We start from the raw sequence: 18,152 nt of genomic DNA on the forward strand, positions 1-18,152 counted from the left end.
TGGTGTATTTATAAATAGGCAGTCCCCTTCTTGCAGCAGACAGGTGTATTCTCTTATCTTATCACCCATTAGAATGCAGGGTACACATATTTGAATCCTGGTAATGTTATATGTACAAGATTGGATTTAGACCTGTAGATTCCAAGTTTTCATCGAACACTGAGCACAAGATGAAGCGTCGCATTGCTCTGTAACAGTTTATGCTTTGTTTTCCAGGGAGTGTGCAGATCTGGTATCACCTGCAGACAGGCAAGAAACCGGACGTCTTCACTCCCACCCCGAGTAATCTGGCAGACGGACGTCTTCATCGAATCAGAATCCACCGAGTCGGCAAAAACCTCTATGTACAGGTCAGTAACACCGGTACAGGAAGTCCTGCATAAAGACGTGCTGTCTCACAGAGCGTGGTTGCATAGTAGAGAGTACAAATAAAGCACACAGTGATTAAAGTGAGCTTTCCAAACCTTACAATAAGTTATTCAATCCTGTGGGTGGAACCACACAGAATAACCAGGTGAGTTCTCACTCAGCCAGGTGTTCCTTCAACCTGTTCACACTGAGATACTCAACAAATCAGGAACTAATGATCTCCACTGTCTGGCCTGCACAGTCCTCACTTTACTCCATGCTTATCTCTGTCAAGCCTTCATGGACACTTACAGATTCAGTATTTATCTGTCACACATGCAACACAGGTGTGACACAGAACTGGAAGAGTCACCACAGAAAGGTTCCTGCTTCTAAAGCTTGGTGTGGAGTTTGGATGTTCTCCCTGTGGCCACTCCAAAGACACGCATGTTGGATCAAGAGCTTAGACAGTGGCTGTGATGTATAAAGTGCTTGCAGTGTGTAAGCATGATGTGAGTATAGGGCTAAGTGTGATTCGTCTTAGGTGCTTTGTAATCATTTCCTGTTCAGTCACATATCACAGTCTGTCTGCTAGGTAAAGGTAGAATGACTCATCATCCGAATCTGTTGTAGATTATCTGGGTTTTTTATATATTCTGACCTGTTTTCTACAATAAATTACTACATTTTGTGTTATTCAAAGTTAATGTAAGAATAAGATGCACAGCTGTATCCATGCTAGCTGTTCTGTTACATCAAGAGTAGCATCATCAAACAGCATTTAAGCTGCTGATGCTCTTCAGTATCACTTACCAAATTCAGCGTATCCTGACTTGGCTAAATGCACTAAATGCAGGGCAGGAAACCTCAGACCTGCAGCAGGTTAGCTGATCACAGCTCCAGAAAGAAAACTAACGTACTGGACCCACATAACTCTGTAATTCCCCCACTGCACTCAATCTTCTCCCAGTTTGACTCCTACGTGTGAGGAATGAGATACAATATTCTTTGGAAGAGTTTTTTGATAACACACATTAAATTTACCCGGGGAGGCCTTAAACCAGAGCAGGTGACCTGCCACCCATCAAATACAACATGGCCCAAAAATGAAAGAGACTAAACCTAACTAACTTCAAAGAGCAGCAACATCCACCATACACCATCTTTATGTGAACTCAACACTGTTTGTTTGCATCCAGCGGCAATTTTATTTATACAGCACATTTCATTATGTAGTGTTGAAGATAACATAGAAGAAAAACACATGTAGTTTTGTCTTAAGGGGATTTAAAGACGTTAAAGACGTGCATGCGCACACATCCAGAGTTACTGAGTGTAGACCTGTGAGGACAGAAAGGGTTGAGGATGTTTTTGAATATATGTGATGTACAGGTCAGCAGGCAGCTCGTCCAAGAACAGGCCCTCAGCACACTTAGATCTACTCCTGGGAACAGCTGATGACCTGAGAGGTCTGACAACGATATATATCGTTTCATTTCACGCTATCGTTTGTTTCGTGGTGTCGCGAAATAAACTGTTTACAGCAATATTTTTTCATGTTCTGATGGTCACTGTAGTTATTATTAATTTCTTAAAGTTCTCTCTTTCTCTTATATTTAATATGACCACACTACGGACGGACAAGCGCCTGTTTTTATGGGTTGTCGTTAGCAACAACGACGGTAACACCATCGCGTGTTCGCTTGTTTATGTTCCACATAAACCTTTCACAATAAAGCTCAAGATCCTGTTGAGACTTTTCAAAATAAACTGAATCACGTGAAAGATGCAGATTATTTACGGATGAGAAGTAAAAAAGAGCCGTCAGGTGCTAAAAAATAGACCTTAGACTCAAACGTTAGAACAGGCTTTTCCCCGCAGCACGCCGTGTAATAAATACTCACAAAGAAAACGGCGGCTGTTACAACTTCTGTCTAAAAATGTGTCGTTTCATGCATCGGTAAAACACTCGACTCCAGCTACATGACACGCAGCTGGAAACACTTCACGCAAGTCGAGCTGCCCCAGATTCACAGAATTTTAATGTTAAATTTCTGTGATTTATATCGTTATCGGGACGATAGATGTCTTATATCGGGATATGAGATTTTGGTCATATCGCACAGCCCTGGGTCTGACTGCAGGTCCATAATGTGCTGAGGGGCCACATGGATTTTAAAGTTAACTCTCTGACTTCAGTATCTGGGTGATATGGTCGGGTTTCCTTGTATGAGCAAGAAAAGTTGTCTTCGTTGAGTAGAGTAACCTGCTTGGCATGAACACATTTCTAGGTCAGTTTGAAATTACATTTTCTAACTTTTGATATATTTGTATCGATTCCTGTGTTTAAGAGACAGGGACGGTAAATATGTGATCAACTATAATATCTAAAAGGTTTCTAGACCTCCAACAGTTAATGTTATTAATACAACTGATGAGTCTTTGAACAGAGGTTAGATTACCAGAGGAATATGATGTGTTTATTAACTGCCCAAGGATATAATATATCATTTGAGTTCTGTATGATAGTGCTGTACCAAGCAGACACATAAAGTCATGGACCAGGACTGACTGACTGACTGAGGAGCCCTGATTGAATTTTTGTTTGTGCAAATCTAAAACTAATAATTGAAATATAAAAACTTCAGCTGTGAAGAGAACCAATCAATAACCAGACCTAATAAAACAATTGAACCATCAGGTCATCTTAATGCATGCTCACTCATCCAGGTGAGGAACTCCTAAAAGGTTGATTCTGTTCATGTGGACGTGGCGTCTTCCTCCAGTCTCAGCTGACTGCAGCTTTCCAATCTTAGAAACAGGACATTTGTACAGTGACTGAAACCAGCAGCACTGAGGGAACCATGGGCTGTTTCATTAATATGCAAATTGTCACGACCATTGATCAACAACCACTGATCAAAGCCCAATAATCATTGATCAGTGGCCACGTTTAGACTGTACACAAGACGTTGAGTATCTGCTGTTACAAACAACCCGTTCAGTGGAACACAGTTCTGCAGGGCAGCGGTGCCCTTTTGCACTACAGACCGGTTTATGTCCAGCAATATTTTTATGGTGTCGCGGATGAATACAACAAAATAAAACCAGTACCAAAAAACAAGAAGATTTATTCATAACACACGGGAAAAGACCCAGGGAAACCGAGTTAGCGATAAAAACGATTAAAAAACAAAACGATACAAACCCTGAAAACCATCATTTCTCACCCGAGCCTGAAGCCTCACGGCCCGGTACCAAACGACTGGTTTGGTTTCCTCTCAGTACGCCTTTCTGGTAATTCTAAATTGGTAATTGATGTGAGGTAGATAAAGTGTTGTGCGTATGTTGCAGGTATTTCCCTTCTTTGTTGCGTTGGCAGTTTTCACTTTACCATTGCACTCGTTCTTTTCTGCAATAAAAAGTCCACGCTGCAGGCTGCGCCACTGCTTTCCTGCTTGATTGTAGCTCAAGTGCAAGCAGTGAGATGGCGTGACAGGCAACCAGACGGACAGTCCCGAGGAATCGAACTAATGTTGCGTGGAACATTCCCATCCCAATTATCCTGCTGGATTTTCTGGTAGAGAGCAGAATTCATAGGTTGCTGGTCCTGGCTGGGACCTCAGGTTGAGTCTTAGTCAGGTTTTAAATAACGTTTTCACAGAGGACCAGGTAGGTGTGGATTTGAATGAAATCATCATTTAACTGTATTTACTCAGATGATCAAAGTTATTTGATGATCAGGAACATGTAAGTGTGACAAACATGAAAAAGAAAATTAAGAAATGAGGAAGTGTGCAACAACGTTTTTACAGCACTGTAGCTATTTGAGTGAAGCAATGTAACTAACATGACGAGACAGCAGGATTCATCTAAAGAGGAAAGGTGTGCACATCGTGTGCTTCTTTTCATGCAATAGGAAACTGGAATCCTACACTTTTATTGCACTTCACCGTGTTAAGCGATTATTCCGAGTCAGCATGACGGCACAGAGGTGCAAGGTCAAACTCACTTCAGAGCTACCTGTAGGGAGAGCTGCTTTCAGGTGAGGCTGCAGTGAACACACAGCTCGCTCTTACGCTGAGCTGCAGCTGCTGTTACCTTGCTTTGAACTTCGTGTAATCACCTTGTTATCTGATTTCTTTCTATCCAACCAGATCAACCAGGACATCCACAGAAAGTACACACTGTCATCTGACGCAGAGCTGATCCTCATACGATCGCTGACGTTAGGCAAAGTCACCAGTAAGTCTCTGTAATCAGTCCTTCTCATTCAGCTTTGACCGAACGAAGCCAGAAGCATTTCTCACTCCTCGGCTGTGTCTTTGTAGGAATGGAGAATTTTGATGAGGAAGTGATACAAGGAGCTTCTAAAGGTTTCATTGGCTGCCTCTCCTCAGTCCAGTTTAATCATGTCGCACCACTGAAGGTAGCGCTGACCAATCGCGGGAGCTCATTGGTCACCGTCCGTGGCCCGCTGGTCCAATCAAATTGTGGCGCGCTAGCCGAGTCACATACTCTGCAAGGTAAAACATCCACATCCATGACACTGATGATCTGTTTACTTTACTCACAAACACACGAGCTGATTGTTTCTCTCTGTTAATGCTGAGTCTTTGAAGCACTTTGAGGAACTCGTTGCTGTGATTTGTTTCTATATAAATAAAACTGAACTAAAGTCATCTGAGAAATTTGGATAGAATGAAACCATCAGCTGTGCAATTCTTCATAAATGGAATAAAAATAAAAGGACCATCTATTGTCCTCGGTCTGGAGCTCAGAATCAAAATCTGAGACGTGAATCGTAGTGGATCAGCCCAAAATCACACAGCAGTAATGACCTAAAGCATGCTGGGACGCAGTCACCACCGTTGGCAACACTACGGCGTCATGGATGGAAATATTGCAGCTCCCACACAGTCCCCTTGCTCAAGAAGCCACAGCGTGAGTGAACATCTAAATGGTTCAGAGAAGGCTTGGATAAAAGTATCGTGGTCACATGAAACCAAAACTGAGCTACTGAAGAGTTTGTTTCAATTTGTGATGTTAGGATCATATTTCCATAACAATGTGGTTAGCATTAGCATTGGATCTTATGTACACAGGCCAGAGCTCTCTGTAGGGTTTGTTATCTTTAAGACCAGCACTGGTTTCCATATTTGCTTTTTTCCTGTTATATCGACACAGAGCTGGCTTTTTGCTAGCATTGCTCTGTGCGTCTTTCACAGCGATCAGTTTTAAAGAAGATGACCCCGACCCGCATGTGAAATAGTTTCTCATTTGCCTGAAGTCCAGACACAAAGACAGCTGTTCTCACTGGACTGGATGTGTTACAGAAACGTTGGCTGACGTCACAGCGGTCCAACAAGCCAAAGAGCTATAAACCAAACAGAACATGATCACAGTAAGACGCTCGCTAACTGGATTGTGTAAATCAGGACTTCCAGGGTTGTACTGCTGTTTAAAATCATTTTCAGAAGCAGAGACATTTAAATAGACTGTTTGTCTTTGCCTCTCATGAACCAAATGTAATCATGTCATGGACGCCTCGTTTTACAGGAGGAGGAGCCAGTCAGTAAAGAGAAGTTGACATGGTATGTATGAAAATGATGATGTTTCTCTTTGCTCTGCAGATCAGGCTGTAAATGCAAATAAAGACAAAGAGCAGCGTGCCGGCAGCACCCAGAAGGATTTGGCTGTAATAGCAGGTCTGTGCTGTGCTCCTGTTTTTCCTTTGCTTAATTGAAAATGAGTCCCAGCTGTTTGTCATTCTCTCCATTTGGCTCCGTCTTAATGCTTTTTCCTTATCTCTCGATAACTCGGCTCAGCTCGAGCTTATTGTCACGATCGTGTCTTAAACCTTCTTTTTATTTGAAATGAAACTTGATGCTGTAATGTGTGTTTTCTGAACAAGCAAGCATTTAAATCTATATCTACATGTCCCCAGATATTACTTATAAAGCCTATCAGAGGCCCTATAACTGTGATCATCTTTAGTGTTCATTCTCTGACAGCTCTGTCATTTGCTTGTTTGCTTCATATGCATCTGTTCTGCTGTCTGTAAGGTAAATATGAAGACACAACACAGTCGAGCTCAACATAAAGGCTGGAATAAGGACAATTTCATTTAAATGTTGTTAATTAACCTGTTTTTGTGAAATCACAACCATCAAAGAGTGAAGGAAGCTGTCTCCCGCGGTGACCGTGAGACAGCTTCTTGGCTCAGACCAGTTTCCAGGCAACCATCAGGGACTCCGAGGTGTTACTGATCCCTCAGCTTCACCACAGACACATGACAGGGTTGCAGTCTTTTCATCAGCCTCTTGACAAGAAGACAAATCAGTACATTTCTCAATAAAAGTCACATTATTCAATCACAGTCAGAGGATTAGTCAGCTCCAATCAATAATTGATACGATAGCTTTGATTGTTACAAACATCTCTTTCATTCAACTTGTTTATTTCAGTTTAGCTCTTCGGAAATTTGACATCATCTCTTTGTTGTGGCTGCAGATTAAATTGTGATGCATCCTGTTTTCTTTAATTATCTTTGTAAATCATGTCTAATCAATGATGTTTGTCACAGGAGGACGGCAGTCTCGTTTGATTCTCCTTTCAAAGGCACAAAGGGGATGCTAATACTGAAGGCTACTTACTTTGAGTTAAAATCCATCCATTTAAAATTTCACTCACACAATGTGTGCAGGAGTGTTCAAATCTCTTCATGACAAACTCATTGTCAGACCAGGTGGACTCAGTTTTAGGGAAAGTAGATTAGATAATTGCTTTGGTCAGAAGTCTCCGTCCACTCATCCGGGGGATGAATGTCGTGGTAATTTGACGCTTTATTTTTTCCATAGGTGACATGATTATATAGGTTTGACTGTTTTTTTCGGGGGGGGGGGGCTCTTATCCACACAGTCTGTATATGCAGACTACACATACAGGCTCAAATATGTACATATATCCGTTCGCAAGGTAGCGTTAGCTTAGATTAACCATGTATCAGCATCACGCTGACAGTTGGTACAGTGTCATTGCGTATGAAAATGATCATCTTTATCGTGTTTGACTCCAGAAGGCTTGACTGGTCCGTGTGGGCAGCTGTAAATCCCAGTCAGATTCAGAGTTGTTGGTGTTGGAGCTTCTCTCTCTGTCAGCCCCCTCTTGGTCCATCGCAGTGTAAAAACCCCACTGTGGACAGGGATGCTGTTCCAGCAGTCCTCGGTTGTCCTTGAATATTCTAACCAGTGTGTCTCCTCCCAGACCCGTGGGGACGCATCCAAATAAGTTGTACTTGTGTGAAGTCGTTTTAACTAATGATGCTGGAAGTCCTGAAGAAACAGCCTTTGTCCTTATGTATTCACTGAGTTACCTTTGGGATCAATCCAATGTCAAACTAGTCCTTTTTATGCTGCCATGATAAACAGATAAACTACCAGCTGTACGATAGTCGGTCGAGATCACTAACGAGTCGTTAGCCTTCACACACTGGAAGCTTCACTTATTCACATATTTGAGTGTACGCAGACTCCTGTGTAGAGAACATCTTGTGCTCTCATTACTTTAAAGTCATTAAACGTTGATGCTGTTCAGGTATCCTTGAGAGGAACTGCTCAAAGAAATCATTCGATCAGAGACCAAACGTGCAGTAATCCCTGCTTTAAGGTGGCCGCGCTGTGTCCACATGTGTGCAGGGCTAAACGTACTGCTAACACTCCTACACTACTTAAATCTGAGGCCACCACCACCGCCATCATCTAACGTGCCTTCCCTGCGTCGTTTCCAGGTGTGGTCACTGCAGTGGTCTTCATAACCGTGTGCGCACTGGCTGTGGTGATCCGCCTGGTGTACCAGCAGCGGCGGGCCCAGAGGAGCAGCGGCAGCATCAAAGAGGAGCACAGACACAGCATGTACACAGACTACAGGACTGAGCTGCACCTCCACAACCCAGTCAGAGACAGCGTGAAGGAATACTACATCTGACTGCAGCGTGCAGCCGATGTCACAAACTTACCTCTTTCTTCTAAAGGACTCACAGGTGGACGTGCTGCCGCAGGATTTCTTACAACACTGCATATCTCCGCCCTGGAAGTTCCCCAGGGACTCTGCAAAAGTCAGCAGACTCCACTCTCAATGCTCCTGTAAAAGCAAGCGGCTGAATCTTTGCAGCTCGTAGTGTATTTGATGTTGGTGAAATTGTCAGAATCAAGCTGCCGTGGTTTCCGTCATTGCGAAATGTGTAAAGCAAAAGTCGATCGTTCCCAGGGGTGAACGCGGGGGCGTGGACGAGCGCGGCGAGCGCAGAAGCCGCCGCCCGTCCTGAATGTGCACAACAATATTTCCACATTTCTGTGGGACTCACTAAATTGTATTTGTTAGTCAGGAAATGTAGGCAAGGCCTGTAAGATATGCATCCATCCGCTGCTCTCTATTTGTTTTTCCACTGGGGGTGAATGTCGCAGCAAAGGGACAACACTGCCTACACTGTGTGAGTGCCTAATTTGCATATCTGTTTGGATTTGAGTTCTTGGTGTGACCCTCACAGACGCAGGCACATTTCCCCAGAAAAGAGCTTATTGTCATTCGCTGCAGGAAACAGAAGAAAATGGGAATTTCATAGAATTTCATCGTCTCTAGAGCGCAGCCGTTGGCGAGGGGTGACCATCGCTAACATTTCTTTCAACAGGCTGTTTACCACGGCGCTGTTGATAACAGCGTGCAAACTGACAGATGGAACAGGCCCATAGATTCTTTGTTGATGTGCAGCGAGGGCCTCATTTATCAACATCTGCAGGAAGAAAATAATAATAATGACGACCATGATAATAAAAACTGATAGCGTGCCCACAGCACAGTGTTCAGCACATCATGAAGTTACCCTCAGCACATAGACGGGGGTCCACACACCCACATATTTGAGGTTTCTGGGTGAGAGAAGTGACCACAATAACCCCTGTTTGTGTTGTCATCATTCCCAGATTCATGTCAGCTTCTCTGCATCAGACGAGCTGCTCGAGCTCCTTTAACCCACGTTCACAAACAAAGGTGTGACCAGCGTGTGAGGCTGCCGTGCTCACAGCCGACCTACTTCTCACACAGACGTGTCACATATGTAAGGGATGGATGTAGCCGCCATGGCATCCTTTAGAGTAGCCTCATGCTCAGCACTGATAGCCCAGCAATCAGTCGCACTGTAAAGCCGTGTTTTATTCTCTGTTTGACTCAACGAGGACCAGCCCCTGCTGGCCAACGGGACCAGTGAACATCTCGTCACAGTCTTTTCTATAAACCTGGCCACAGCATGGCCACACTACATGTTATGTGGATAAATGAACATCGGTGGAATTTGAATCTGACGTCGCTACTTTCATGTGACAACAACAAAACGTACAAACTTGATATTAACGAGGATGCAGAAAAATGTCAGCTGATAAATGAGGCCCTGACTCAGTAACTGTCAACAGCGAGTGTTGCAGGTGTTTCTGTTCATAATGAAGGAGATGCAATATGTAAAAAAGGTGTGAATTGTGTCATAAAGTAGCAGAAATAAGAAAATAACTGAGAGAAATGTATTATTTATAGCAGTTATTTATGCCAAGACTAAAGGGTGTAATCATCAAGCAGAGGGTCCATGTGAAACACCACAGGCAGCCAGAAGCAGCAGTTACAGCCTCCAACCCTGCAGCTTGTGTTCAGTAACATACAGACAGCAGTTTGCTTTATACGACAGGTTTTGGGTTCACAGAAGTCACAGTAACGAGGTTAAAATCACAGCAGCACGTTTGCGAGGTTTCGTGGAGGAGAACGTCCGAATTTTGCTGGCAAATGTCTGGGAATTGTTTCATAGAGCATTCACTTGTGGAGCACCAAAGCCGTAGAGCAGAAGTTTAATCTGGCTTGTATTTTAGAGCACTAACCGGCGGTGCTTAGAGCTTTTTGCATAAAAGAAGACGGCCAATATCATACCGGATGGAATGAATTTATTTTCAGATTTACTGGGAGTGCAGTGATTTCTGTCTCAAATGGACGTGACGAAGGCAAATTAAAGGACGGATGGAAATGGAGACTACTTTGCTTTTTTAGATCCTTGCTTCTAGTGGGCACGAAGGTGATGCCAGAGAAAACAAATCACGTTGTCTAAATTTCAAAAGCAGCCTTTTGAGCCCAGTTCTGCATTATCATACTGATCTCATTATCCTGGGCTCAGCTGCTCTCTGGCTGCATTCCTGTCTTTGTCACCATCAGTTATGCTTTGAACTTAACGGGCTAAACGTAAAGGTTAAGTCCAAAGAAAAGCTGACAGAAACACGGCCATTTATTTAGCATCTTGTCATGAACTCAAGTGTTCATTCTCCTGGGATCTGAATGTCAGAATAAAATGTTTAAAAAACAAAGCAGTGAGATTTCCCTCACGTAGAAATGTTTGGACCGGTGCACTGATGCATACAAAGACTGGAGCTCCAGCTGAGGAAGGACAGCGGTGTGGCTGAGCCCGTGTACCCTCTCTGTGCATGTCCTCCAAATACGCCTGAAGATGATCCCCATATTTGTGAATGAATACATACCTCTGAGAGTTTCAGTTACACTGCAATGGGTAATATCATGTGCTCACTTCTTAATGATTTGTATAGCTGCGGTTTTATTAAGAATCTATTGTATAGATGTATAATTTAATAATAAAAGTCGATATATTGCTACTTTTTGTTGTAAAATGGCTTCACTTCTATACAAATACAGACCATTTACTTCTGAACCTTAAAGGTGCATCTGCATTAAGCTGATATCCCCAGAGGATCAAACAGGGCTGGGCAGCACTAACACTGTGCAGTCAGTCTTTACTGCTACAGACTCATTCACGAAGTGGCCTGGATAAATGCCTGTTAAGTGGGATGAAGCACACATCTGGACATCTGAAGTGTTTCAGTTACAGAAGCCAACGTTAACGTGCGGTTACATTGTAACCTTGGTTCTCTGAGTGAGAGTCTCGATGTGATGGAGAACAGGCTTTTTGTTTGATTATTGAGCTGTTTATGCATCTGTACCTTTGACCTGTCTTTTTTCCTTTAGCTAACAAGGACAAAGTTCAGTCACAGTTTTAGTATTGATCAAGATGAGCGACGGATTACAGGCAGGATGTCCAGCACGGCATCAATCTCTGTCTGTGCCCGACCACACGGGGTCGATTCATCTCTCAGTGTGAAGAAAGATCAGGTCTGAACAGAGAAACAGAAAAACTCTCCGATCAAAGCTGAGTCGTCACTATAGTGTTTGTTTGTTTTATGAAAATGTCTAATGACAGTTATTGATTGTTACAGCTGGAAGAACGTTCTCATGCTGCTGTGGTTTTCTCTTATAACTCAGACGAGGACTCTGGGAGAATAGTTCGATTATCTCAGCATTCTCAGCTTCAAGGAAGCTTTACCAGTTTTGCAGTGATGTTCAGGAAGGAACAGTAAGCTGGAGATTTTCAGAAACAGTGAGTACATACAAACTCACTAAAGTGATAGTTGGATCAGTTCTGTCCACAGGATGTGAGAAGGATGAAAGCTTTCAGTCACTCTGTTTAGCAATGAACTGGCACCGGTGTTCAACACAGGCTTTACTTACCTCTCTATTTTGTCTTATTAGCATTTTGAAGTTTATGAAGTGTATTTATATGTTTGGACACTGGCAACAACAGTGTAACATTTCAGTAATGTTGAAACAAATAGCTGTTGGAAGACTGATAACCAATTAGGTCAATTAGTAACAAGCTTGTGTATAAAAGAGCAGAAAGTCTTTCCGACATGAGGATGGAGGTGCGGCCCTGCATCAGCAGCACAGATGGCTACAATCTTCAGACCTCGAGGGAGCACTACAGAGGGACTATACTGGATTTCTTATTTCAGAAAAACCATTGCAAATGACATTGTGTACTGCTTTCCAGACCTGTGGCACACTGAAAAAAATGGGTGTATTACGAAACAACAAATGAGGCTGCGAACTGCAGCTGAACTCTGATGTCAGGCATCAGTGGGAAACCACTGGATGCTCAAAAGTACAGCAGTCTGTTTTCTCAGTTCTCGCATACTTGGACTGATGTTGAAATAAGAGGTGATGCAACACAGTGTGAAGCGTGCCCCTGCTCCTGCCATCAAATTAAAAATGAGCATTTATCATTCTGCACAGTTACATGTTAGAAAACAAATAGAAGTGCACGATGTATCACCGACTGCTGCGCCTGGAGAACAAGAAATAAGAAAATACACAGATACATGAATCAACAGTCTTCTTATAGTGTGCATGAGTGCCTGTGTCTTTGTCACATATGTATTTGATAATGATGGTGGGAAGCTGCAGCGATGCCGCCCAGAGGCCTGGAGGCAGACAGACATGGGACCAGGACCATCCGAAGGCCCAAAGAGGGCCGAAGGGTGGAAGCCAAAGGTGAGAGTCCCAGAGGACCAGAGACAAGGGCCAGCTGACCCTGCTAGAGGCCGGCCCCCCTGGTACGAGTCGTTGACAGGGCCCCAGAAGCCCAGGACTACCTGGCACCCAGCAGAGTTTGTACTTTATTAAAATGTAAGATATAAATGTCTGTAACTATATTTTAGACATACTAACAACTTTTGAAGCGGGGCAGTATTTTTGGAGAATATTCACAGAAGGCATCCTCAGAGGGGATTGAACACCTCTATATTGAAAACGGGCGCTAAAAAGCAGCGAGTCTGCTCAATAACTCCTGGAGGCTGGTGTTCACTTAGTTGGCACCTGGTAAAAACGGCACACGGGATCAGGATAGGAGCTGCATTTGTTTCCTCTCGTCATTGGAATTTTATACGACTAAGTTTGCAAATGTCTGGAGTTTTATTCACAATTATACACAAACAGTAATAAAGATTTACTGCAATGGTCAGTATAATTGGAGCAGTACACAAAATACATTCCCTCTACTAACGTATACCATTAGTGTAAGTGGCAATTACAACTAAACAACTGACGAGTGAAGCAACTAAACTTATGCAAATAAATTTATGCTTATCGATTCAAAACTGCTGCTAAAAATATTTAATATAAAGTGTTTGGTATAAGTTGTTCCTGCTACTCCACGTGCTCGTGTCGTGTGCACAGGCAAAAGCAACTTACAAGAGTACAAAAGTGTTCATAGCAAGAAATAGGAAAGTGTCTACTTGGCTGTGCTCCCCAGTATTTTGATAATTGCTGTGCAAAGTTTAGATCAATAAGATCTTCAGGCAGCTCAGGAAGAAGAAAACAGGAAGAAATAGATCCAAGGGATGAAGCACAGGGCTGCAATTATTAATGAAACACTCTTGGAGCAAAGCTGTGTACGTGCATCTGACCTTCTTTTCACAATTATGTTTAACACATTCTCACATGAAGTATTTCTACATGTACAGTGTTCTAATAAAGAAAAGTTTAATAATAATAAAATGTGCCATCCTGGTGTTTTCACAGTTTAGTGTTCCTTTGTGCAAAAGAAACAGTGTGGTGAATACCCACACCTCTGTGGCTTTCCCCTGACACTGTGGGTGTGTCGACACTTGCAAGTTAGCCGCTTGCATGCTCATTAGTAAGCACTGTGTAAATAAGAGGCTCACTCTTTCTCCAACGATCTATATGTAAGTTTTTTGTGCAAAAAATGGGAAACTATAAGAATATTGATGTTCTCAGCACATAAAGATCCCACAGCTCGCAGGGACGTGAAACCATCAGTAAATTGAGAGCTTCACTTTTACACTCAGCTCTCTCTTCACCACAACAGACCAGCATCACTGCGGCCGCTGCAACAATCCGTCTGACGATCTCCCTTCTCCCGTCACTCGTGAACAAGACCCCGAGATGCTTAAACTCCTCCCCTCAGGGCAGGGTCTCGTCCCTGGCACTCTACTCTTTTCATGGCCTCAGATTTGGAGGCGCTGATTCTCATTCCCGCTGCTTCACACTTGGCTGTGAACCATTTCAGTGCAAGAGGCCATCACCCGATGAAGCCACCAGAACCACATCATCTGCGAAAATCAGAGATGAGATCCTGAGACCACCGAAGTGAAAGCCTTCCGCCACTTGGCTCCGCCTAGAAATTCTGTCCATAAAGATTACGAACAGAATCTGTGACAAAGGGCAGCCCTGGCGGAGCCCATCACCCAAACGAGTCCGACTTATTGCAGGCAATGCAAACCAAGCTCTTACAACAGCTGTGTAAGGATCAAATGGCCTGTAGCAATGAGCCACACACCCCATACTCCCGTAGCACCTCCCATAGCACACTCTGAGGGACACGGTTGAGCTCCTTCTCCAAGTCCACAAAGCACATGTAGACTGGTTGGGCAAACTCCCATGCACCCTCAAATATCATTGAGTGGGCAAAGAGCTGGTCCAGTGTTCCACAACCAGGACGAAAACTGCATTGTTCCTCCTGTATCCGAGGTTTGACTAATGGATGAATTCTCCTTTCCAGAACCCTAGGATAGACTTTCCCAGGGAGGCTGAGGAGTGTGATCCTCCTATAGCGGAACACCCCCCCCCAGTAACCCTTCTGAAAAATGGGAACCAACACCCCGGTCTGCCAATCCAGAAGTACCGCTCCTGATCTCCACGCAACATTGTGGAGGTGTGTCCCCCTCATCCCCAGAAACTGCCTCCTCCATGGAAGACGTGCCAGTGGGATTAAGGAGGTCCTCGAAGTATTCCCTCCACCTCCCGACAATGTTCTCAGTCGAAGTCAGCAGCGCTCCACCCGCACTGTGGGGCTAGGGGGTTAGCACCACGACAGGCGCCAACCACCTTGCAGCTCAGTGCAGCAGCTTCAGCAGTGGGAGTGCTGAACATAGTCCATTGTTCCCAGTCTCTCTTGGAATGAAGCTCTGTTGGAGGTGTGTGTTGAAGATCTTAGACTGGGGCACATCCTCACTATTTGTGTCTGTCCAGCGTCCTCCCCCACCACCTGATCCAACTCACCACCAGGTGGTGATCAGTTGACAGCTCAGCCCCTCTCATTACCCGAGTGTCCAGAACATATGGCCGCAGGTCTGGTGATACGATTACAAAATCAGTCATCGAGTATAAAGTCGGACTGCTGACGTTGTTTTCTAGTCATAATTCTTAACTTTAGGATGCAAAGACAGTGGATGACTGCTGAATGATCAAAATATCATTATGTGCATACATTTTCTTTTAGCTCACTGTTACTACTTGTTATTTTGTTTGGCTTAGGCAACAAATTAATGTGGCTTAAAAGAGCTGCACACGGGACTCAAACCCTGTTCTTCTGGGTCCAACTCTAACACAGGGAGAACATGCAAACTCCACACAGAAAAACCTGATGGTGGAAGCAAACTCAAAACCGTCTTGCTGTGAGGCAATGGAGCCTTAAAGTTACATGTGAAAGCTGTTTATTTGGTCTTTGCTGTTGAGAATTTTTAGATTGTTAGAGTCTGGATTGAAGTCAGTCACTCTTCTTCTTCTGGCATGCATACACCTGTTTTCATCGCACATGAACCTTTTTCATTGCAAGTCTGGAACTAGCAAAGATTTCACATTCGGTTTCCTGGCCACTTTTGACATGAGCTCTTAAAATATTTAGTGTTTGTCGCTTTGCCTGCAATATGTAGAGTACTTGATAACTCAGCAGGGATAAAAGCTACCACAGATATGCTTTTAATGTGCTGCATTCATCTGTGTGTCAGAAGGAAATGTGCTTCTGAACCAGTTCTGATCAGCGAATGGTTTGATTGCAAGAGGCTGCTCCATAAATACCACACGAACACAGAAATATCAATAAACTTCAATGCAAATTAACAATATGGTTTCTGTGCTGTTATAACAATATAAATCACTCACTGTGTTGGTGAGGACTTGTTCATAAATGGATACTAAATCAATTCTCTCAGGTGATGAAAGGATTGCTGCTACTTTGGTCTACAGCACAAAAAAGTAGTTTGAGCTTCATGAGGCACATGCAGCGATGCTTCACGCTGGCTTTTGTCAGGTTGAAGGACATCCCTTCACTGCTGCATAGGCAGAAGGTTTTGGACAGTAAGTGTAAAGCCAAACACCTGCCAGCTGACAGTTAATTAGTTAAGCTAGCTGTGTCAAAACTGACTTCACTCCAGGAAACCGTGTCTCATTTTGCATGATCTCATTTACTTGCATATCTACCTGCTGACTTCAAAGACCAAAAAGCCCAGCCCACCTGAACCTTGTGCAGCAAAAACCGCATTAGGATAGAGTGATGCTGAGGTTAGCTCCTCGTACATCAAATCAGATAAAGCAGGAACTATTGATCAGATTATTGCTGTGGAGAAAAAAATGCATGTGTTGTTTCTTTGGGCCAACAAAATTTGACTGATAACTAATTTGGTTATGGAACCATAACACAACGTTCCACTTTTTAAACAACACTTTGAATCCATTTACATTGACCTACATGTAAATTTTATCTCATTCATTTTATGGTAAACCTAAAACGTGTCTAGACTGTTGAAGCCGCTCTGGCCCCGATGTCATCATTTTAAACCAGTGCTCACCACTGGGATGAGAAACAGTCTCCATAGTTGCTCTTGCTGTCGATCCATCCTCTTGTAACTTTAAGTGGTAACGTTAATAACAAACTGAATGAAAGTCACATCTGTAGCTGATTATAATACAAGAATAGCACGGCTGAAGACGACGCACGGCAGACCCGACCACCTTTCACTCTTTATTACGGTTGCTGTTTCAAACCCTCTCGGCTGCAGCTCTTCAGCTGCCAGCCACACATGCACAGCAACGACAAACTCAGGACTCAGTCCAGACTTAAATGCAGGGAGGCGTGATGAGCTGACGCCGCTGCAGCGTGTCAGCCTCCCCGCAGCGGCGCCACAGACCACGCCCCTCCACGAGGGTGTAAAGAAACGTGCACAGATACGTGTTGAACATTGTTATCCTGTTGTTTTAGCATAGTTTGGAACATTTGATGCACAAGATTAGTTCTGTTATAAAACCCTCCGATTTCCCTACATAACAGCTATTTCATCTCGCATATTAATAAGACATGACTGTTCATGAACGATGAAAAACTGTAAATCAGTTCAGTATCAGCAGTAATTATAATGAACAGTTGTAATCAAGAGAGAACTGAGTGAAAATGTTCTTCATGGACCAGTCCAGCTGTACATTAACCCCGACCGATGGTCATGAGTGGGGGCAGTGACCCAAGAAAAGAATAAGATCACAGATACAAGCAGCTGAAATGAGTTTGCTCCAAAGAGTGGTGGCCTCAGTCTCAGAGAAGCTCCCGAGGGATCAGGAGGTACCGCTCCCTCCTGTGAAAAGCAGTCGAGGTGGTTAGGGCGTCTGATCAGTGCCCACTCTGGACAGAAAAATGAGTGCATTGACCCCACTGAGGAAAAAGTACAACATAAAACATCAGCATAGCATCATTAACGTCACAATATTCACTGAGGACTGCAAACAAGCACATCAGTGTTTGTTACATACTGACCGTCACATAGCCACACCTCTTGGCCGTTGCTGTTGTCCTCTTTTTGCACTGCTACAGTTTATTCTCCTTCGACCTGTTAACTTGATTTTGCAGGAACTTAAACTGTTGCCGTCTCCATTCCTGCTCTCATATTATTACATATGTTAAAAAATAAGCTTTTCAAGGCAAATGGCCAGTTCATAGCTGCATATCAAAGGGGCTTATCATCGAACCTCAGCCAAACTTTACAGAGCTCCATCTGTGTCTACAGAGGTTTCTATTGGTAATTATCCATACTAATTATGCTAAATCGGGCAGAAAATATACAGCACCAGACACAGAA

General features: G+C 43.6%; 1 protein-coding gene across 2 annotated transcripts in view; it reads left to right on the forward strand.

Annotated features, from left to right (window-relative positions):
• The window catches only part of cntnap5a (contactin associated protein family member 5a), a 144,580-nt gene extending 132,651 nt beyond the window's left edge, over nucleotides 1-11,929 (forward strand). Inside the window, exons 21-25 of one of the 2 annotated variants that reach the window (XM_040034108.1) lie at nucleotides 217-350; nucleotides 4,506-4,593; nucleotides 4,680-4,874; nucleotides 5,982-6,056; nucleotides 8,138-11,929. In XM_040034108.1, coding sequence (XP_039890042.1) covers nucleotides 217-350; nucleotides 4,506-4,593; nucleotides 4,680-4,874; nucleotides 5,982-6,056; nucleotides 8,138-8,334 — 689 coding nt within the window. In that variant the 3' untranslated portion in view covers nucleotides 8,335-11,929. Of the gene's footprint in view, nucleotides 1-216; nucleotides 416-730; nucleotides 1,909-4,505; nucleotides 4,594-4,679; nucleotides 4,875-5,981; nucleotides 6,057-8,137 lie in introns of those variants that run through there. The other variant, XM_040034109.1, reaches the window with a different exon arrangement.
• Nucleotides 11,930-18,152: the final 6,223 nt, after the last annotated feature.

This window comes from Simochromis diagramma, unplaced genomic scaffold (genome assembly GCF_900408965.1).
Source record: "Simochromis diagramma unplaced genomic scaffold, fSimDia1.1 OVJJ01000176.1, whole genome shotgun sequence".
NCBI classification, from domain to species: Eukaryota; Metazoa; Chordata; class Actinopteri; order Cichliformes; family Cichlidae; genus Simochromis; species Simochromis diagramma.